Source organism: Lupinus angustifolius, chromosome LG19 (assembly GCF_001865875.1).
Source record: "Lupinus angustifolius cultivar Tanjil chromosome LG19, LupAngTanjil_v1.0, whole genome shotgun sequence".
Classification (NCBI taxonomy): domain Eukaryota; kingdom Viridiplantae; phylum Streptophyta; class Magnoliopsida; order Fabales; family Fabaceae; genus Lupinus; species Lupinus angustifolius.
In genome coordinates, this window is record NC_032027.1 from 7,050,111 (window position 1) to 7,074,158 (window position 24,048).

General features: G+C 29.3%; 1 protein-coding gene across 1 annotated transcript; it reads right to left on the minus strand.

The window, feature by feature from the left end:
• On the minus strand, positions 10,144 to 12,613 carry LOC109333841 (probable indole-3-pyruvate monooxygenase YUCCA8). The gene is made up of 3 exons (XM_019569421.1): positions 11,829 to 12,613; positions 10,961 to 11,332; positions 10,144 to 10,744 (listed from the first exon to the last, which is right to left on the minus strand). The coding sequence occupies exons 1-3, from the start codon at positions 12,492 to 12,494 to the stop codon at positions 10,517 to 10,519; spliced, it is 1,266 nt and encodes a 421-aa protein (XP_019424966.1). The 5' UTR covers positions 12,495 to 12,613; the 3' UTR covers positions 10,144 to 10,516.

Consider the following 24,048-nt stretch of genomic DNA (forward strand, 5'->3'; position numbering starts at 1 on the left):
AAGAGTGGTGTGGGGTTGATTGGGATGGTGGGTGTGACTCGTTTGCTGACTCTTCACGGTTACTCTCGTGAAGAGGGCGTTCGGAATGATCCTCGGGGTTGATTTTGGAGTGGCGGAGTTCCTGTATGACATCGGCCTGTTGCTGGATGAGCCGCTCTTGGCGTTCCAGCATCTGGAGAAGTTGTTGGGTGGTTGGCTGCTGTTCTGGAGTGGTCTGATGGCTATGGCTAGCTTGGTGGGATGGTTGTCTCGGTGGGGGAAGGTTGCTTGGTGCAGGGTCGACTTGGCTGGTTGATAGAGCTCGGTTTCTGGTGGTTACCATTGTGTGAGTAGGAAGCACAGACGGCGCCAATGTTCTTTATCAGAACACAAAGGTATGGACAATGATGAATCGGATATTGATGAAGAGGTAGGAAGTGGTCGTCGAGGTGGCAGGAGGTAGCAAGAGAGTTGGACCCGCCGGTGGAGGTACCTGAAAAGGTTCTCCGACGATCAAGTCAGTATATGAAGTAGAGAGAGTGAGTGACAAGAAGAATAATATTAGAGTCAAGGAGTTGAGGTTAAGATACTTCCTGTTGGTGGGTACTCCTATTTATAGGAGTGAGAGTTGACCTTGGGTTCTTGGCTGGTGGTGCGACGCATGGCCGACCAAAGATGTTGTCGGGAGCTGCTTTTCCCGTGTCAGGCGATCTACAGGATCGTACACTGTGCCCTTCTTGTCTTCTAGCCTGTGGTTTGTTAGGCTCCCGTTCTGCAACCCGTCTGTCGTGCTGGCAGGTAGGTTGGTGGAGTACGGAAGGCATGCTGTCCCCTGGGTCAACTTCGATGGTCCCAACAAGTGGGGCCACCTCGGCGTCTAAACATGACCTTTGGTTCGCCGGATAGGAACAATTAGTTTAAGGTAACTTCATGTTCATGGCCTGCTATCATTAATGAGACATTGAACTCAGAAAAGAAAAACATCAGAATCTTTAAACTTGCATCAAGATCCAATGTTATATTTTTTCTTTCTCAACTTATATATGGTTATAAACTTGTAATTTTCACCATTTTCACTCCTTATTGATGCTATTTCCTCTCATTGATCTCAGCCAAGTTGTTCCTAATCAAATTTGAACCTCATAATGTACCCCAAAAAGAAAGAAATAATTGTACCTCACACTTCCATTATTTTTTTGATGTGAAATATCATTTCGTACATCTTAATTAAGGTACAAATAAGAACTGTTAGCAAGCACACTTAATAAAATATATCTACTGAAAGAATGTCTCACTTACCTAACCCTATAACTTCATTTACTTGTTTTAGAATTTCCTACACATAAAAATAGTAATAAAAGAAGTTACAAATAATAATAGAACATATATTCTGATATTTAATCGTTTAGAACATGTTCCTTCACACTTATTTTATTTTTTGAAGTAAAACATTTTTATTTTGAAGGGAAAGAAGAAAGAAAGTACAGTTTGAGATTTTGAGCAGAACGCTCACATTTTTTTATCTTTTTAATTATGTCCATCATTTTTTGGAAGAGAAGTAGTTGCATAATTTTACGGTTAAAACATATTATCAGTAATTTAAAATTCATATTAATTTTAAATCACTGTTGATATTTTTAATATAGGAAATTACTCTGGTTGGAAGAGGAATCACACACTTCGGAAGAATTAGTTCATCACCTAAAAGAAAAATAAATACTTTTGGTAATACCAAAAAATATCACGAATGATTTACAAATCACTCTATTCATATTACTTCATAATTAGTTTCCTAGTGAGGTGAACCGTACTATGATTAGCAATTATGCTTTACAGAAATGACTTGACTATAACTTACATCCTAAGAGCTTTGTGGCTATAAGCTTTAAGCATGTGCAGGAGGAGCAGTAGTTGTTTGCAAGCTCTCAACATTTCTCTCTGTGGATCAAACTCAACATAGCAATTATAAAAAGGAACATGTTTATGTACTCCCATCTCTTTTCTTTAGCTGTAGTCTCTTTGGTGACCCTACTTGTTAGAAAATAATGGGGTTTGTAACAAAGAAGAAAACAACACCTATAATGTGTAATTCTTAAGGTGCATAGAAATATTAGGTTTAAGATTCCACTTGCCCCATCAATCTCTTTTGTAAATTGGGTGGAACAAGTATACCAACAAATTTGTTGAAGATATAATAGAGAATCTTATTTAGTTTGAATATCTTAAACCATAACTAGACTCATTTCTAGTAGTGGAAAGAAGAATACCATAAAATAAAATAAAAACATATATAATGACACTTGTATCCTCTTCATTTATAGTTCAAAAATATTTTTACTCTTAAAAATAAATAAAGAACACTCTCCTCGCCATTACTAGAGATGAGTCTAACTCCTTAAACCAATAATATTGACAACTTAATTTATAGACTTATAATATCCTTAAAATTGGCTCTAATTTGGGAGATGATGGTGGTTGGTTTGATGAGAACATTTGGAAGGAAATAGGAGATGGAACTCAAACTCTTTTCTGGATGGATACATGGGTGGGTCATCAAAGGTTGGAAGAGCTTTTCCCTAGATTATTTGCCTTAGCTTTAAATAAAAGGGCAACAGTGACAGATTGTGGAGGTTGGATTGATGATGTGTGGACTTGGAAGATTCAATGACGTCGTCATGTGTTTCACAAAGAGGAGAGTATGGTTAGAAATATGTATGATTTGATTCGTCATCACTCTTGCAAGAAGGATATCGCTGATAGATGGAGAAGGGTCTTCATGCTTCTAGGAATTATATGGTGAAGTCGGCTTATCTCATTCAAGTTGATTCAAGTATTATGCCTCTAGGTAACATTTTACTTAAGTCTTGGATTAATTGTGTTCAGTCAAAAATATGTTGTTTTGTCTGAAAACTTCTTAGATATAGAATTCCTACAAAGATTGAGCTTTTCAAAAGGCAAGTTATTCTTAGGACTGAGGAATTGAAGTGCATTTTTTGCAAGAACCATGACGAGTCAATTGACCATCTTTTTCTATCTTGTGAGTTTGCATCTTCTGTTTGGAAATGTGTTCATTTGTGGTTTCAAGTTGATGAGCCGAAACCTACAACAATCATAAAGTCATTGAATATGTGTGATGCTAATGGTCATAAAACTAGTGATTTTGAGATGTGGAGGATGATATGATTTGTTGTTGTGTGGTCTATATGGATTATGAGGAATGATGTCATATTCTCTGATAAACCAATGAGTTTTATGCGCATAATGGATCTCATTCAAGTCTGATCTTGGTCTTGGTTTCAATCAAAAGTAGCTCCAACTTCTTTACTTTTTGCTAATTGGTGTAATGACTCAATTGCTTGTATTTCTATATTGTCTAAAAAGATCAATTTATGATATTTCTTTTGTATTGAGTTAACACCCCTTGTACTTCTTTAATACATTTTCGCGTAACAAAAAGACTCTCCCACCACACAAGTGAGATAAGGTGTTTCAGAACCAAAATGACTTGTGAAATGATGAGATTTTCATATGGTTCACTTATTACAATAAATTTATTTATAGATAAACTCATGTCTGTTGGTGAAGCAAAACAAAATTTCAAAGCATTCAACAATAGCCAAAGTAGTGAATTTAGTAACAATAATGATTGAATACCGAGAAGTAGGGCTGCCAATGAAACGAATCAACTCGGTATTCGTTTGAAACTCGATTTGTTATTTAGCTCGATAAACTTGGTTCATGAACCAACTCAGCTAAACTTGAGCTAGAAATTGAGCTGGTTAAATAAACGAGCCGAACTTGAGTTGGATATAGTTCGACTTGTTAGGTTCATCAACTAGCTCGATATATATATATAAACTAATTTTTATGTTTATTATGACTCATACATTACTTTTTATATTTATTGTTATTATATATATAAAAAAAATTATACATATATATATATATAACCTTTTGAAGTATTTTTCAAATTTTAATTAATTATTTGAGTTGTCCAAATGAATCATTTGAACTGAACTGAACAGTTCGCGAACTTTAATCGAGCCGAATTCAAGCTAAAAAATAACTCGTATCGAACTCGATTCGAATTTCGAGCCGAGTCAATCCTTATCGAGCTGAACCGAGCTGAACTCTAGTTCGACTCGGTTCGACTCGTTTCCAGCCCTACTGACAAGACTGACCTGTGAGTGTGTGCCTCAAGCACACAATATAAGGCCCATAACTAATGGTGCCTAAATCTTTTCTATTTATACAACTAATTTTATCTATACATCACAAGTATAATATTGTGCTTATTCTTTTTTTAATTTATTATAATGTCAATTATTATTACTATATATACACATAAATACATTTAATATTTTGTTGTTTTGTTAGTTATAATATTTTTTATTAAAATAAGGGTCTCAAATATAATAGAAAAGTATGAGATCATTTAACACTTACTAAGAGAATAACTCTAAAAAATATATTAGATTTATGTCTACAATAATCAAGTTAAAGAGAAAGTGTATCTTACATTTTCACAATTCATATGAAACATTTTTGTTCAAAATTTATTATAAAACATTACTTAATTAAATTCAAATAATATATAATAAGTACTCATTTTTATTTTGTCATCAAAATTTCTTTTAAGCCCTAGTTTTGTTTAAACTTTGACATACAAGCTCATAGTTAAATTAGGACCGCAAATATTTTTCTCACACCAAGAATATAAAATATAAGGATCGATGCTATTTAGTGACACACAACTAATATTGGTTGTTGTCTCTTGTAAGAAATCGGTCATCAATCTAAGGCAACTAACAAGTAAGGTCAAGAAGAATGGGTCATACAATTTTGTTATCCTTATCATGCACAATTATTTACCTTTAACCATTTCATAATTTTTAAAATCTCACAACCCTCACCATTTTCAAAATAAATCCAAATCCCATTATTTTGGAAAACGCATGCTTTCACATAAATATATGAAATAGATTTGAACACTTATTTAGTGAGTAATGGATATTGCTCAATCTCACATAAATGGTAGATAAGGTTTGAATAAAAAAATTATTAAAATAATTATGTAGACTCACACATGAAATATTGGTACTATTGAAAGAACTGATAGTATGACACATTTGGTAAGGTCTGATATCGTATATAATCATTTTATGAGAGCTTTCAAAGTCAAAGTCAACTATAAGAAGGTCCCCTACTTCACTCTCATATAGGTGGATTTTACCAAAATTACCTCCATAAATGGGCACTTCAACATATATATGCCATAGGTCCATTCAGATCAAAAGCTGTCCTTATGGTTTTCAAGTACTTTTAAACTTTGAGAAATATTGATGTGTCAAATACTTGTTGTGATCACTTTCATAATATACTTTTTCTCATTGAACTAAAGACTTGATGTTATTCAAATGTGAGTTAAATTTTTATGACCATTCGTGATCATGAAGATATGAACTTGAGTCACATCTATAATAATATTTCCAACACCATATCCCTCACAAAGACTTTGATATTACTCTATTTGTAATCAAACCTCTTATTCAACTATGTATGTGCATGGGTTTTTCATTATATACCCAAACTATATGCCTTTGACAATATTGAGTGACTATCACATTGCCTCTTCTTGCATTCTCAATCATGTATTTTGCTTAAAGTTTCTCTCTTAGTTTTTTTTAGGATCTTGCATCGTCTCTTTCCTCCGATTTTAGTTTGTTATTGTTAAGTGTCAAATTGATCATAAAATGTATACATGTTTTGTGGTACTTTAAATACTTAATCAACTCAAATGAATGATTTTATATTCTTAAAAGGAAAAAAAAAACTTGTTAAATAGTCAAATATCATATCTGAAGTGTTTTGTAGGCTCAATCCGAAAAAAAATAATTGAAAAAAAGCCAAATTCCTAGACATATTTCAATGAGGCTCAACCCAAGGATCACGTGAGGGATTAGGCAACAACTGAGACTTGTGTTCAGCGCCCAAGCCACACTTAGTAGAGGAAGACCAACGTAGTACAATCCTCGTGTTGAGCATATGCAGCAAAGAATTAAATCATTTAGCCTTTGTAACTTATACACTAAGCGCACTTACCTACGCTTAGCGCAATAGGGAAGTGTGCTCGACGCATATGTCATGCCCAGCACAAGTTAGTGCATTGAAAGGTCACGTCTGATTAGTTATAGAGTTGCACTTAACATACAAGGGGTGCACTTAGCGCAGAATACATCATGCATATACTATTTAAAGATGTCCGATTCCAGCCATTAGACACACACTTGATATTATTGCATTGTAATACTTCTTTTCTATGTTATTAATAGAGTTTAGCTCACTTAGATCATGAGAACTACGTGTAAGCACTATAAGAGTTAATATATGCTCATTTGTGTGTGGTTCTATCATCCTATGAGTTGTGTTTTATCCATATCTTACTTACATTTAGGGAACATGAGTAGCTAAATTCCTTTTTTTATTGGGATTGAATATGATGCGAGCTTCATGAATATACATTGATGCATTTTATACTAATTCATGAAGTTTTGATTCTTTTGAGTTAATATGCACTTAATGCTTACTTTAAGTTTGATCATCTTATTGTATGTTTTGTGAATGAAATTTTTGAAGAAACCCTTACATGATTCCGACTTTATATAACTCATAATTGGATATATTTGCTAGACATAAACTTATATCAAAATTGTCATCTCATGCATGTTATTGTATTAATTACTAGACATAGAGCTAATTCAATAATTTTAGAACTCTCAAATATGTTAACATAGATTACTAGACATAAAGATATTTTTAACTGTTCATATAACTTTGTCTTGTTAATTTAGTTGTTAGACATAAAACTATCTTAATAAACTATTAGCATAGACTAAGACATTGACGGTTAATACAATTGAGATGTTGTATTTTACTCAATATTACATGCATAAACTACTAGACATAGATGTATGATTTTGTAGTCATAGTTCTTCATCTTGTATGTAAAGTTATTAGACATATAACTTTATTGCAAAAATTATTAATTTGACTAAGACGTTAACTTTTAGTACATTTGAGGTTATTTATGTGAAAGAATCATTGCTAAATAAGTTAGTGTATTTGAATCGTGTGTATTAACAGTGAGTAGTAAAATTCAATTCTAACAACTTTATTCCAAATAGTTAGTAATTAATCAAACAAACCAATAAAAACCATTTTAAAATCAACTTAGAATAACAATTTTTAATTAAAAGACTAATGGAAGATGTTATCCATTTCATAATTTCAAAATTCTCTCACCCCACTCATCTCTTGTTACGAGTTATATGGGTTAGTTGTCAATCACACAGTGAATTGGTGGGTCATTGCTGGATATAACCTTCTCTCCTCTCCTTTTCTTTTACCCATTTTGAGTAAAGACAATGAAAGTTATAACGTATAGATTTGTAAATGTGTCACATGAACAGGGATAATGAACTTTACATCACATGAACCATTCGGGTGTTAGATACTCCACAGAAAATTTTGGATGAGTTAATTTGTTTGCTAGCTGTTTTAAGTCCTCACAAACGTGTCAAAAGTGCTTCTGTGAAAGGAACTACTGAGTTACATTAAATTTTATTTGTCTCATAGGTTTCACATATTAAGAATCATTCGTTAATTTTTTTTACTAAATTTTCTCTCTACAAAAAATTATGTAAGCTCACTTGATCATTTTTATATTATTGATAAAATGTGTCCAACCAATAAATCAATAGGCTTGAGTAAGAAAATTTAAACTCTAATAGACCCTTTTTTTATCTAGCTCAAATCTGATTAGATCACTAGTTGATTTAATAAAAAAATTAGATTATAAAATAATAATGATATCAAGTTCAACTCATCATCTTATGATAAGTAGGGTCGAGTAAGATCCAATTCAGTATAGCTTTGACCATGATCCGACCTGAAAATAATCAGATCTTATTAGGTCTAGGGTTGGATTCGTGATCTAAAATTAGACATGATCAATATTTTGGGTCTGTAATTGGACAAACATGACTCGACTCATCTTGATCTCGTCCCATGTCACACACTCATCATGTTTATATCTATCTCTATTCAATTGTGTATAGAGTAATGACACCTCTTTGGTCGTAAGTATAATTGATTCTCCAATTTTTCATCATACATACATGATTAACAATATATATATATATATCATTTTATATGTGAAATTACATATTCATAATAATAAGTAATATTGAGAAGTCTTTATCTAAAATAAATATACATTATAATTAATCGAATCTAGGATTGAGTTCTGGGTTTAAAGACTGACTTCGTAAATACTTAAAGTTGAATTACCTTCAGATCTAAATCCAGATTCAATAAAATGATCCGTCCAATATTTAGAACCGGGTAAGAGAGAAGCCTCGTATAATTAGGTCCATACTCACCGTAGAAAACCTTTTGGTCCACCCACCCAAAGCTCAAACTAGACCAGCCCTAGCCTATGTGAGTAGTTCTTTTTCCGTGCTTTACTTTTTCTTACTAGATTTTAGCATAATTAATTAATAGTTACATCCTCACACTTACATGCATTATCTCATATTTACTCAATTTTCATTATTGAATCTACTAATTTTTTCTGGTCCGAAACTTTAATTTGGTCACATGGTCCTAATGTGAGAGACGTGTTACCAAAGTAATGTGTACAGAAGGACTCAGATTCAGTACCTGTGCCTTCTTTCCTTATTGATCAGTTACTGGTTGTGATCAAATAAATGGAAATGAAGAAAAGGTCTTTGATCATCTAAGATAAAGCCTTAGAATAGAAAGTAGTTAGTGACCTTTCTACCTTTTCTCTTCAAGTGTCCTTAGGATTGCCCTATGTAACTGAAAACTGGATGAGGATCCTCTCAAGAATTCAAGTATTAGACGGAGATTGTGATATGTGATGAAAAAGATTTTAACGGCCATGATTTTAAGTTTTTTAATGAAAAAATCTAAAAATAAAAAGATTTTCCTCCTCCTAATATTTTAGTATTGAAGAATCTAATATTAGAGATGAACTTTATTCGTAAAAACTATACTAGAGATGAACTTTACTCATGAAAACTATTGACTCTAACTCAAATGCTGGCTCATGCATCCAATAATATACTTTTACGTCCTAACTAATGACAATATAAGGATGGAAGTAAAAAACTTTCACTATATTAATCATGAACAATGATCTTCTTCAGTACTAGAGACGAAAATTCTTCTTTTTTTTCAATAAAAAAAATATTATTTTATTATAACATTTGTCTCAAGAAAATAATCATTATTCATTAATCACACTAGTTTCTTGGTGAAAAGATGGAAAATTAGTTTTTCTATCTTTAGTTATTAAGCTTTTTTTATTGTATATAAAGTTCTGTCAATAATTACTAGTTGTTTATCTCATACTCTATCTCAAATTTTATATTCTGGTACAATCAGTTTTAAGTAAGTAATATAAAAAATAACAATTTTTTTAAAAGAAAAATTATTTACTTATATGTTATTATTTAATTAATGAAAGATAGAAAATTGAGATAGCCTTTGGGACAGGTGATCCTGTTCCACAATACTTATAATTTAAAGTTACTCCACAATCATAACTACTTGAAATTTAAAAGTATCATCTTCTAAAACCTCGGTCCACTAATATTACTTATACGTGATACAAGAGTAGAGCAATTAAAATATGATTTAGTTCTTTCCTTGCTAGTGCATGAATTTTTATAATTGAGGTTTTTATTGGATCAACAATAATTAAAATTTAAGATGGAATAATTTAATAACAGCAATTTTAGCTAGGAACAAGTCCCGGTTATTTCAATCCCATTTTACAAACCCTCATTCCAGGTCTCCATTTAACATAGTATCCTTCTAGGAACAAGTAATAAATATTTTACAATCTAGCTTTAGGCCATCAAATAGGTTGAGGTATACACTTGTACCTACCATTGTTGATTGTTAAGTTATTAGATAATAAAGACACAACAATTACTTTATTATATAGTTAATAAAAATTCATGCACAAATTACCTTCAAAATTATGAAGACAAACAAATAAACAAAGAGATAGACATAGAGAGTGAGAGATTAGAATTGAAGTTGAAATTCAATCATTAAACTTAATCATTTAAGTATGGTACTTATTACTTACATATATCAATTACATGAACATTGGTAAATCAGAAAAAAATTAAAAGAATGTGAAAAGCCTCATCATCCTTGGTTTAAAAAAAACTGCCCAATAGATAAAAAACAACTTGGGTCTTAGGAGAGGGCTTTGTCTCTGTCTGTGCTAAATGCTGTATTTGTGTGTGTATTTTTTTTTACAAGATATTGTTATTTTTCATGCAACAACAAATTCCTAAGAGGAAGGGTGTGTGAATTAGATTTTGGAGGAGAATGACATGAAAATAAAGACTTTAGAGCAATAATACACTAATGAGATTGTTCTCGAGTTTTCTCTTTCCCTTATTTTCCCTCCAAAAACCAACTCAGACGTGTTAGCAACTCAGAACTGTGAAATGCAACGTCTATGACAAGCAGTAGTTCTCTGTTTCTTTTGTTTAGTCTCATGTTTCCACACTTTGCCAATATCTTGAGCAATTTGCACAGCATCAGATGAAGCACCAGATAAACCTCTCTTTGTGAACCCAACAGCATAAAGCCCAGTGTTTCCTTTCCAACCATGTGGGAATGGCATTTTTGGGTACCCATTCTTAGAGAAAAACTCACCTTCCTGTCACATAATAAAAATAACCAAAACAACATCAGTTATTTTATACAAAAAATAGTTTAAAACATTGGAAAAAATAGAAGCTTCTAAAACAGGACCAAGATTTTCATACTAAAAAGGTTAAAGTTTTAGTGGCTGGGGAAGGGAGACAAGAATATGGTAGTGTCTTGACCAATGAAAATATGATATATCAATTAAAAAAATTAAAAAATTTCTCACCTGAAGCCAAGAAGGAACATTACTGCGGTAACCAGTTGCAAGAACAACAGCATCAATATCAAGCTTTTCACCATTAACAAGCTCAACATCTCTATTATTGAAACATTTGATTCCTGGTACAACGTTTATGTAACCAGATCTAATTTTTTCTAAGGTACCAATGTCCAAAACTGGTGTTTTCCCCATTGTGTTCTTCAACTCTAATGGTCCCTTTGAAGGCCTTTTTATCCCATATTTCTCTATGTTACCCAAAATAAACCATGTAAAGATCAATAGAAGCTTGTCAACTAGCCAAAGGGGTAGCCATTTCAACATCAAAACTGCCAATTCAAACGTTGATAGCCCAAAAATCTCTCTTGGTAAGACATGAACCTGTTTGCCAAAAACAGAACATACCCAGTTAGATTTTATCCTCAAACTTTCATATTTTTGTTCAAACTAGAAACTTTTGCATGTTTATAGAAAAGTGTATATGGAACTTTTGGACTTAAACTTATCATTCCTATAAACTATTTTTAGCTTATTTCAATAAAATGAATTAAGCTAAAAATAGTACTAGAAAGGTCATAAATTCTCAAATAAGGCTTCAAAGTTTTTACTATCCAAACCACCATGAATCAAATATTTCAAAAGCTTAAGACAATAAGGATCGAATTTTACATATCTTAGTCATGTAAGTACTCTTTTGTAAGTTGAGTTTTAAAAGAAAACAAAATGAAATGAAAGACTTTAAAATCACCTCACAATTATATTTTATGACTTTCAAGTTTTTCATTTTTTCTTCATTCACTGGAAAACTAAACTTGCAAACGAAACCTAAGGTGTTTGCTGAAGACAAGTGAAAGAGACTAAAAGCATGAGTACTTACCGAGCTACGAACAACCATGGAAGGGGAAGCATGGTGGTTACAAAGGTCAAGAGAGAGCTCCATTCCAGAATTGCCACAACCAACAACAAGCACTTTCTTCCCCTTGAAAGATTCACCTGACTTGTAATCACAAGCATGAACAACATCACCTTTAAACTCACTTAGCCCTTCAATATCAGGCATAACACACTCAGCATTTTCACCAGTTGCAACCACAAGCCACCTACAAATATACTCAACCTCATTTCTACTTGTGGAAGAAACAGTCTTAACCCTCCACAACCCACTAGTCTCATCATACCTAGCAGATTGAACACACTCATTGAATTGTGGGTTGATCTCAAATTTCATTGCATAGCTTTCAAGGTAATCTATGAACTGTTTCTTTGATGGGTATTCAGGAAAATCTTCAGGGAATGGAAGTTTAGGAAGTTGGCAGAATTGCTTTGGAAGGTGAAGTTTTAACCTATCATAGGTTCTTCTTTGCCATAGTGAGGCTATGCAATCTGCTCTTTCAAGAACCACAAAGGGTACCCCTTCATCTCTAAGGCATGCTGCTGTAGCCAAACCTGAAGGACCTGCCCCTACAATCACAGGGCCATTGACCCAAATGCAACGCCTTGAGAAGAAGTCTTCATGATCAACTAGGCGAAATAAATTCTCCATTTTTTGTAGTATTGTGAAGTTTGGATGTTTTGAAAAGTGGGTTTGAAATAAGGTTTGGAAGTTAAGGAGTGAATGAGAGAAAGTTTGGTTTGATTTATGGTATTGAGAATGTGATGAGTTATGGATTGAATGAAAAAATAGGAGGGGTTGAAGGGGTTTATATAGGAGAATTGAGTATGATAGGTGCATGTGATAGGACATTATTTAGAACATTATTTTTCTTTGGTATGTGAATTATTTTATGATTTAGATTCTGTCATTATTTTATTAGATCATACTACGTTATATACTTATTAAAATATTTAGCAAAGATTAGTATATAATTTTTTGAGGATTTATTGAACTATTCTTTTCTTGGAAAGTATTCTTTCATCATCACAATCATGATGGGGCTTACTTTTATTTTTTATAGTAAATTTTTATGAGTATCTCAGTGTACAAAATATGTTAGGCAGCAATTAATAATCATAAGGTATGGGGTTTTCATTCATTCAATACTCAAGTAATAATCAAACGGAGTGAATGTGTAAAATATCATAAATTTGTGAAGAATTAACATCATTTCTGTTACTCCTGATATCATAGATTTATGGTTCATGTAGAAAATAAAATATCTTCTACATGTTCAGTAACTTGATAAAACTTATGGGGAGGGGTTTAACACTTGAGAAGGGGTAAATAAGTAAAATCCTAAAAGGAACAGCTATGCAATGGTAATGAAGGAAAAGACATCTATTATCCAATTTGTGAAACTTGAGTTAGAATTCAAACTAGAAAAGGTTATATATTAGATTTAACTAGTTTAAACGATTAAATGGTGATATCGGATTGGATAATCTCAGATATAGTTCATAATTATCTAAATATATATGCAAAATTTTATATAAGTAGTAATTATATATAACTATACTGAAGTAATATTTTTCTATCTTTTTTAGACCGGATTAAAACAAAATGTTATAGCAGTGTTCCATTTAATTTTTTTTAAAAGTAAACCGTCTAGATTGTGAGAGGTAAAGTTTGCTTTTATAATTTTTTATTTAAAAATAATTTAAAATTTAAACTATTATTTTTTTGTAATTAATTGCATGTTTTATCATCTTCATTGAACCCCTTCAGTATTTCATCTCCTTCTATATTTTGTATAATCAAATACTACAATTCATTTAATATTTATTCTTATTAATATTCTACCATTATTTTGGAATAAATATTTAATTTTATTAGTATCCTACCATTGATTTGAAATGAGTAAATCATATGTGGACTCAGCCTGCTCATTCATTTTTTGATACAAACCTATCCAAGACCCGTATAGATATTTGTTTAGTCTGTTTTCCGCATATAATTAGGAATCCAAAATTTTAGAAAATATTAAAAATAATTGCGAACGACTTATACAATTATGCATCTCTTTCCTATAATCTTATATATTAATCGGGGCAGTCAAATGGAGAAAACGTAATAAAGAATTACAAAACATAATTTAAATAAAATTTAAGTTACCCATTAAATATAATTTAATTTTTTTATTAAACATAATTTATTTTACTCAAACAAAAATAAAAACAAAGTCATTACTTCTATATTATGATGAATATTTATTTAGTAAAAATCATTAATCAATATAGCATTACAATTATGGATTAACAAGATTAACAACATAACTTCATGATGAAAAATTTATGCAGAAAAAACATTAAATCATAATTATAGATTAACAATATAATATTAAATATTTAAATATGAGTATTAAATTAATCTTTTTCGGGATATGTATTTGTCTTTTCTAACAAGTGTCGCTATCATGAATTGAACATTTTATTTTTAACCTAATATGATACATGAGAATCTAGTTGGAACTTACACAACTAAACTAAAAAGCATGGTTGGGACATATTATCCTTTAAAAAAGTAAGTCCATATATTACTTTATTTATTGTCTTATCTACCCTAATATATTTTACATTATTTAAGCATTTATACAATCATCTACACAAAATATTTTATATTGTTTTACCAAAGTTGGCACTGTATTTTTGGGTAGAGATTAAAAACTTTAGTTAAACTAAACCAATATTCTTAAAAATAAATAAAGTCAATCTTATATCACTTCTCACAGTAAACCATAATTCATTTGAAATCCTACAAACACTAAAATTCTAAAACCTTCAAACAGTTAACAACCATGTACAACTTTTATAAATGTCCCTTTCCTTGCATCAATGTGGAAAACCTTGCTGTAGACATTTAACAGCCACAAGCATAATAATTAAATAATGTAATTTCCTTGCATTAATCTGTTGTGCAATAGTGTTTATTCAATCATAGGCAGAGATGAATCCAGGAGGCCCTGGATGGACACATGCATACAGTCTCATTATATATTTATATGATAGATATACTAATAGATTTATTATCAACCAATATGAATAAATTACTCATAAAACATATTTAAAGGTTAAAAATTATTAATCTTTTATTTTACCTATATTACTTCCAAGCCAAGTATGAATCAATAATTTTTACTTCATTCATTGTTATGGTATAATATTATTATATAATTTTAGTATATAGTTTACATTTTTTAAAGGTTGACTATATAGTTCTTTAACCTAAATTAATAATTAATATAAAAAATATGCTATTTTTTCATACTATAAATTTGTGTATCAGTGTATGTATCGCCTCCACAACCTAAATTTTTTTTTGGGTCCAATCAGTGAAACGAGAATAAAGTTATAGAAAAAACCCTCAAATCTTCTCTTATTTTGACGATTTTCATTGGTCGGGACGTCGGGTAAATGCGGAATGTCTAGTTTCTTCATTAAAATTCTAGGTTTCACAGCAATTTGGTGTCCTCTAGTTCTTGTGTATGCTATTTCAATTTTCTTTTCTATATAAAAATAGGGTAGTCTACATCAACCAGAGTTACACACTCAAAGAATAAAATTATATACTCAGAGGCTGACATGGCAGAAAATAATGAATAGGATAGGTTGAAAATATAGGGCAAATAAGGAATCAGATCATCTCTAGTAGTAATAGAAATGGTTATTGTTTTTCATTTTTTTTTAATGATAAAAACTTTATTTTATTATAGATGAAATAATAAAAGTGTCATATCGTATTAGTTTTATCTTTTTTTGTAATATTTACCTCTTCAATATATGAGATAATCTTTACTTATAAATGATGGACAAAGATCACATGTCCTAAAAAATTTATATCTTCATGTCCTAAGGTAATCACATTACAACAAATAAAAAAAAATTATTTTTAGTTTTTATGATTTTTTCTTAACTAGTTGAATTTTTTATAAAATTGATATACAATATGATACCAAATTTTAGGATAGATAATCTCCATTCACAAATGATAGCCTTGAATGACTCAAGTTATCATGAACTATTTTTTTCTTCCTAATTTTCCCTTAAACTTTATCATTTAGTGAAATTAATCCCTATATAAATATATTGTTAAATTACTAATAAGATAATTATTATAATTAGACTCACAATAATAACAATACAAGTTAACAAACATTTAATATTCGGATGAATTCGCTATCAAAATACAAAATTGATTTAAAAAAGAGGATAAGTAAAATTTCATAGGTAAAAATGGTTAATACAGTAACATTAGTATATATATATATATATAATGAAATTGAATAATAATTATCTAATAGTCAATGTTAAAACAAAATGGATGAGCTAGAATTTTTCATTATACATTGACAAATTTTATCAATAATTAAATTTTAAGGGGTAATTAGGAAGAAAAAAATAGTTCATCTTAGCTAGTCTCAAGAGACATAGAGTTTAGATTGTTTTATAGACTTTTCCTAATATTGATATGCATTAATTGTTTTTTATCAAAATATCTTTACATTAATTGCTTTTATGACCAAAACATCTACTATCTATATTAGAAAAAAAGGGCTATTGAAAATACTAAATTAAAGTAGATACTCTACATTGTGACAAATGTATAAAGCAAAGGTTATTTTGTCAATTTGAATGATTGTTGTAATTACAAAATTAGATACTATTCATTTGTGATAAGTGTACAAAGTAAATGTTTTTTTTGTAAAATTGATGGATTGTTGAAATTCTTAAAGTAGACACTCTTCCTTTGGATATATTTGACAAATGACTTTCAAATTCTGAAAAATAGTTTTCTTCTTCACGTTCTCTCTACTCAAATTATACACTATTTCTCAGTTTTTCCAAATTTTGTTCAACAAATCTTCTTCCTCAATCTAAATCAACTCAAAGGTATCATTTTCTATTCTTTTCATTTTTTACTTCTCAAATGTTAAAGCATATCAGAAATATGATATTCTGGTCTTTTTATTTTTACTTCATCATTCTCATAACTATTTTTTTTCCAATTTTTGTTCCACAAATCTATCATCTTCACCAACTCAGGTATGATTTTACTTTTTTATTTCATTTTTACTTCATCATTCTCATAACTAAATTTGTACATTCTATTGGTAAATATCAATATATTGGTACTTACTGCTTAGTAGTATATGTAATGGTTGTAAGAATATATTTATCTTTAACTGTCAAACCAACTCAGAGGTATAATTTTATGTCCTTCTCATTTTTTCTTTATTGGTAGATATAATTGATTTATTATATCAATTTATACATGTACATTATTTTACACACATAATATTCTTTATCTACAAAAAATTTCATTTTCCTCGCAAGACGTTTTTAAAAATATTTTCCCCTACGTGGATATTTTTCTAAAGCAGAAAATACGAATTGGTGATGTTTTTTGTTTCGCCATTTGTAGAAGAGAAACCTCAATACTTGAATACAAAGATTAGATGTTACATTCACTATCTGAGTAAGAATAGTGTCTTTAATTTTATTATGTGTTTGTCCTTTTTCATTCAAAGTTAATTTTTTTAGTATCTGAATGTGTCAACCTTATATTGGTAAGAATAATCTTTAATTTTTTTTCTTCTCATCATAAATAATTTGTCATGTTTAATTGTTGAACATATATATTCTATCTAAATATTAAAGCAATTTGATTTGATTGTGATAATCATTTCATTTGATTTATATTTTGATTAAATTATTCATGATTCCGTAATTTTAAGCAATCCAAATTATGGATATAAATTTGAAGAATTATATATAATAAATTTGTGGAATATATTTATATCTAATTCCATTTATTCTATTTTGTTTGAATTTACGGATGAGTTACAAAAATTGAATATAAATTTGTAGAATTATAACTAATAAATTTGCGGAATGTTAATTGAGTAATACTCACTCATTAATGTTTTACATCATTCCCAATAATTTGTTTAAATTCAGAAAAGTTCAAAAAATTTCCACCAGTTACAAAAATGACATTATACATAATTAGTCAATTGGTAATTACACTTTAGAATATGAAATTATTAGGCATGATTGCCTTTGAATGTCTTTTATTCCGTTATCGAAAAATTAAACAGTGGTTCCCCACAATTAATTTTGTGATTTGATTTTTGATTGTGTTTTTGTATTGAATTTCTCTTTAATTTTTAATAGGATGTAACAATTAAAATATTAAAACAATTTGATTTGATTGTGATAATCAATTGATTTATATTTTGATTAAATTATTTATGATTTACTAATTTCAAGCCATGCTCATTATGAATATAAATTTGCAGAATTATAAATAATAAATTTATAGAATGTTAATATTTTATTCAATTTATATTCTATTTTGTTTAAATTTGTGGACAAGTTACAAAAATGAAATTTAATTTTGTCGAATTATAATTAATAAATTTATAAAATATTAATTGAGTAATATCTATTAAGCTATAATTTGTCTTGATTCATTGAATACCATAACATGCGTAATTAATTGAGCATATTACGTAGTTACTTTAAAATTGGAAACTTAATGCACAACTATAATTATATTGATGAAGAAATAATTAAATAATTCTATTTTTAATGGTATAAAGAAATAGAAAAATTCAATTTTTTTTGGAGCAGTTATAAAAATGACATTATGCATAATTAATCAATCAAGTTAAATGGTAAAATATATTAAGATGGCGATATAACACATTAATTTCATAATGTATATGATTTATTGAGTAAATTACACAATTACTTTAACATTGGAAACTTAATACATAGTTACAATTGTATTTATTAAAGAAACATTTAAATAATTCTATTTTTTATGTCGTAAAGAACTACAATAGTTCAATTTTTTTGGTCCAGATAAAAAAAAATTATTGACAATTAAGAATTAAATTAAATTGTTAAATATAATAATTAATTTTATACTCATCAAAAAAATAAATGTATATCATTAGTTGGCAAGCAATTTGTATATAGGGGATGAATCATAATATATCATTAACCATTATAGGATAATAATTGTACAAAATTATAAATTCATTTTTCCTTAATCAATATCTATACCTATATCTTTATTTCCTACATTGTTGGATTTTTAAATTCTGTCTTATTTTTTAGTTGAATTAATTATGGCAATTTTATTTTTTGAAACTGTTGAAAAATCTATTACATGTGTTTCCTATAATGCATAAGGATTAAATTATAAAATTTAAAAAAGATGAGAATAAGGAAAGTGTAAAGTGTCAAGGATCGCACAAGTAATGTTTTGCCTATGTTTTGATGAAGATAAGGTTTTATTAAAGCTTGAAGATGACTCAACAATCAACATGCCTAGAGCTCATTGGTCATATCTAGACTAGAATTTATAAATAGAGTCATTATTCTAAGTAGTATCGGATGTGTGCCGTAGTAAGTGAGTATAGGTGAGGTGAACCTAGATGCAAGTCTCTCAAGCCACTATAATTGTCATATCACATTCACGAAACATATCATCTAGTTAATTGAATGTTCATGCATTAATCATACATGTTATATGTATATATTAGACATAATATAATTGCCAAAACATGTATAGGAGTTAAACATAACATATAAGTAGTTTACCTTTTGAACCACATGTTTTAATATGCTGGTTAATCGATTAATGTGGCGACTTAATTGATTAACTCAACTGTTTTTATGGTATATCAGTTTTTCTGTTACAACTGGTTTCTGTTTTAATCATGTTACACTGGTTAATCGATTAACGTGGTACCTTAATCAATTAACATGTATGTTTTATGTTACAACTGTTTTCTGTTTTAACTGCTTAACTGAAATTTCCAGAGAAGTACATCATTGCATTATATTGTATAGGACTGATTTAGAGAGCATATTTCATGTTTTACATTCTGTTTTGCAGGGAGAATTGCATGTGTGAGGAAGAGAGATTGACATGTCATATTGAATATTGATTCTTTGTTATTTGCATACTGTTTTTCATATGCTTAGTCTCATCCTTATCTTGCTCATATGTTCATGCATTATTGATAAAGATTCTTAGAGAGATATCTTGTGATTACTGTTTTTGATTAACTCACATGTGTATGATGACTTGAGTGAATTGTGAGTAGGTTAGTCTTAAGGTTTTTCATTGTTATATTTCGAGCATTATTGTGCTTATAATATCTTGCTTTTGTAATCTGTTTTTTGTGTGTATTGGATTGATCTCTTAGTGTCTTACCACCACAGAGATAGAGTGATTCTTCACCAAGACTAGGAGGTCTTCATTTGAGAACAAGAATCTTGGTTGGGGTTGGTTCGCGAGAAAGGTTTTCTCAGGCGATAAGTAGAGTCAAACCAAAGATTAGATGTTCTAGATTTCAAGAAAGAAGTGTCCTATGTTTTGTAAAATGAATTGGTGTATGTGATTATACTTGTATTCAATATAGTGAAAAAGAAAATCTCCCAAGATCAGAAGGGGAGAGCTGGATGTAGTTTGCAGTGGACTGCAAACGAACCAGGATAAAAATCAATCTGTGCACGCTCTTCTATCTTAATCTTCTTTACATTTCTTGTTGTCTTAATGCGAATTAGAAGCTGACATTTTGCATAATTGTACTCTGCCATATACTTGTTAATATTGCATAATAATATCAGTTGTATCTCTACTTATTTGTTAATAAATAATGTGCAATTAGTTGCTCTGATCATTCTGATTATGTGTGTGTTAATCGATTAAGCCCACTGGTTAATCGATTAACTAGATTGTTTCCAGAACTGATGCGAGAAGCGGTGATTGATAACCGCTACACCTATTCAACCCACTTCTAGGTGTGCCTAGGCCACTGATACCTAACAAATAACTATTTAAAAATATAAGGGATATGCTTACCTATGCAATATGTAAAAAATAAGGCATAATATTGGCTAAAATTATTGATATTAAAATTAATTTTAATCATTATTTATGATTATAGGAATTCAGAATATTAAAACATTAAATCCATATTATAAAAAAATAATCAACCTCAATCTAAAATGAAGATAATAATATTCTTATTTGTATTAAAATTACTGAAAAATAATATCTTTGATTTAATTTAATTGTGATCATGTAATTGATTGTTCTACCTGTATTCTATTAAAAACAATCATAAGATATAAAAAGTTATATGCATTATAACATATATTTTATTTATATTTTGTTTGAATTATTTATGATTCCTCAATTTTAGGTAATGTTCATTATAAATATTTTTATTTACAGTTTAGTGTTTGACTCTAATATTACAATATAATGTTATTATAGCAATATTAAAATAGTAACAGTAGGAATCATAACATATTGTTTGTAGTTATTTTAGAGTCAAATAATAATAATATGTATTTTTATACTAATCTTATTTTAGAATCAAATAATGATGAAATTATAAACTTATTGATGATTTTTTTAATAAATAGGATACTACTCACTATATCATGTTATGTCTAAAGCTCATCAACTACTTTGATATTGGACAATTGTAACCATTTGGACTACATTAAAGCATTATCATATTAAGGAGAATAAATAGCATTCCAAGTTTCCATTAACAAAGTAACAACGAAATCATTATATTTTAGGCAATTAAATAATCATGTAAAGTTATTCAATAATATTTGGAACTAAAATGGAACTCGTGAAGAAAGAAAACAAGTAGGAGAAATAGGCTTAAGATATTGGTGTTTGAAAGCGCTATTTTAATAGTTTTAAGATCATATAAGATTTTTCAGACATAATAACTTCCTTTAATTATTTTCAAAAAGATTTTAATGCATAATGATAAATTACAAAATAAGTTTCTTCACACAAAATAACTTCTTTCAAGTACTTTTCCAAATTCTCCGCATTTCCCTCCACAAAGTTAATTGACTCATATAAAACTATTCACCCATATAAAAAATCACATAGATGTACATCTTGAAATATGATGATAGTGTAGTAGAGTCTAGAATCCAAATACAACAACTAATTTGCCATCAAGATTTACAAATTGTTTGTGCATTCATTTATGTTCCTTGAATTTTGTTGTTTTTCACATTTTTAGTTGCTGGAAACTTTCGCACTAATCTGTTTATTATCCAACGTCCTCACATGTAATGAATTACAAACAATTATGTAGAAACAACGATTTTGAAGTGAAGTTTAATTTATTCCGATTCAACATGAATAATGTTAGTTATGTCATTAAGATTTATCACTTTAAATTATTTGTTCACATCTATTTTTTGCTTTTATATTATAATTACTTTGACTTACATGACTATTTATTGTTTTAACTCATACAAAATACAACTTTAATATTTATATTGTATTATTAAACTAATACATGTCTCTATTTAACTAACAACTTAGGTCTTTTACTTAACTATAAATATTAAATATATTTTTAAAACCAATACGAAATGGCCGGTGCAAATACATGGGTATACTGCTAGTTTTTATATAAATTGATTGAAAAGATAAAATCATTAATTAATTGAGTGAAAAAAGAATATAAATTAGTCCATTAACAAAAGTCAGTTTTAGAAACTGCATGTAGTTGTGAACAAATTTAATAATACTAACAATGTTAAACAATATTCTTAATATATATATATATATATATAAAACAATTCAAAAGAGTCTTGTGAAAATGACTGAATGCAGTACTAAATAATAAATTCACATGTTAGGTACGTTCTTTGTCTTGGTTTTACGCGTTGAGAGGGATGAATATTACTTTCCAGATTGTTGAATTAGTCGTATACCGAAATTTAAAGATTATAGCTGAGATTAATAAGCCAAAAATTAGAAGTTTTATTCAAAAATGATGTAGTTAAGAAAATGTGGAGCTATCAACATTCCTAAATGTCTATCTGAACTTCTTTTTTATCAATCATAATTTATAAATTATAAAAATATGTGATTGATTAGAAAGAATGTGGGTAAATATTTTTACAGTATCAATAGCTCTTGTTTTTAGAAATCACAAAGATTTACATTGTCCCAATAAAATTCACCTTCTTTGAGTTTAGGATTAAAATAAGGACCTACACAATTCTATACTCTTCTTACAAATTAGTCCTGTAAACTAGACTAGCTGTAGTTCTTTAGTTAGTACTATTAGCTTTAACACCACACTCGAATTATTCTATAGGCAAGTTGCACTTGCACATATATATAGCTAGCTTCACCTTAATGTACTTAATTTGAAGGACATGTGAATTTATGGTTTAATGTGCTTGATATACTTCATTGGTTACATGGAAGGATGAGAAATGATTGAAGCATGTCACTTTCGGTGTGTTGAGAATAATTAATCAATCAATTGTATAATTTTCAACGTACATATGCTAATGATAAAGTATACTAATTAAACAAAAGTAGGTCTAAACAACCTCTTTTTATAGATGATTTGATATAGAACCGTTATTAATAAATTGCACTACCTAACTATCTCTAAGGTTCTAAATAGTCTTGACTCCTAATTACTCCTAGGCCATATACCCGCAAGTACAAACTTTATGGTTGCATATGAAGAGTTTTTTTGGAAGAAAATCATGGGGTACCCCACTTTTCGACTTTGATATGTGATTAAAATTGTATAGGAATGAGGGAGGCATGTGCATGAGGCTTCAAATTTCATAGGAGTCTCTCCTTTCCACGAAAAGATTGTAAACTACGAGCTTGGCGTTTCTTAAAAGGCCTTGTTATAGTATTATTGAAATTGCTTCGGAATGAATGAATGGTATTATAGCTAGCCACTATCATTTCAATCTTGCTCTATATGATCCTTTCAAATGCTCCAAAAAACAATACTCCAAAATCCAAATGGGTACACACCAAGGAGATATGAGAGAGGAATATACATAGATATGTGTTCCTTTTAGCTAGCCACATTGCATAGGCATGGCCATAAGAAAGGAATATATGAAAACCAAAGTTGGTTTAATTGATAAGAATTCAAGTAATTTATTAGGAGTCTAACATTGAGCAGAATGACAAATATAACATAGTATTTAAGTTATGAGGTTCTCACACCTTATAAATTAGACTTTTGGATTATACTCTTCTCATATATTTAAGTCCTAACAATTCATGTTTTAAAATAGTGTTAGTTTGAACCATATTACAAATATATATATATATATAT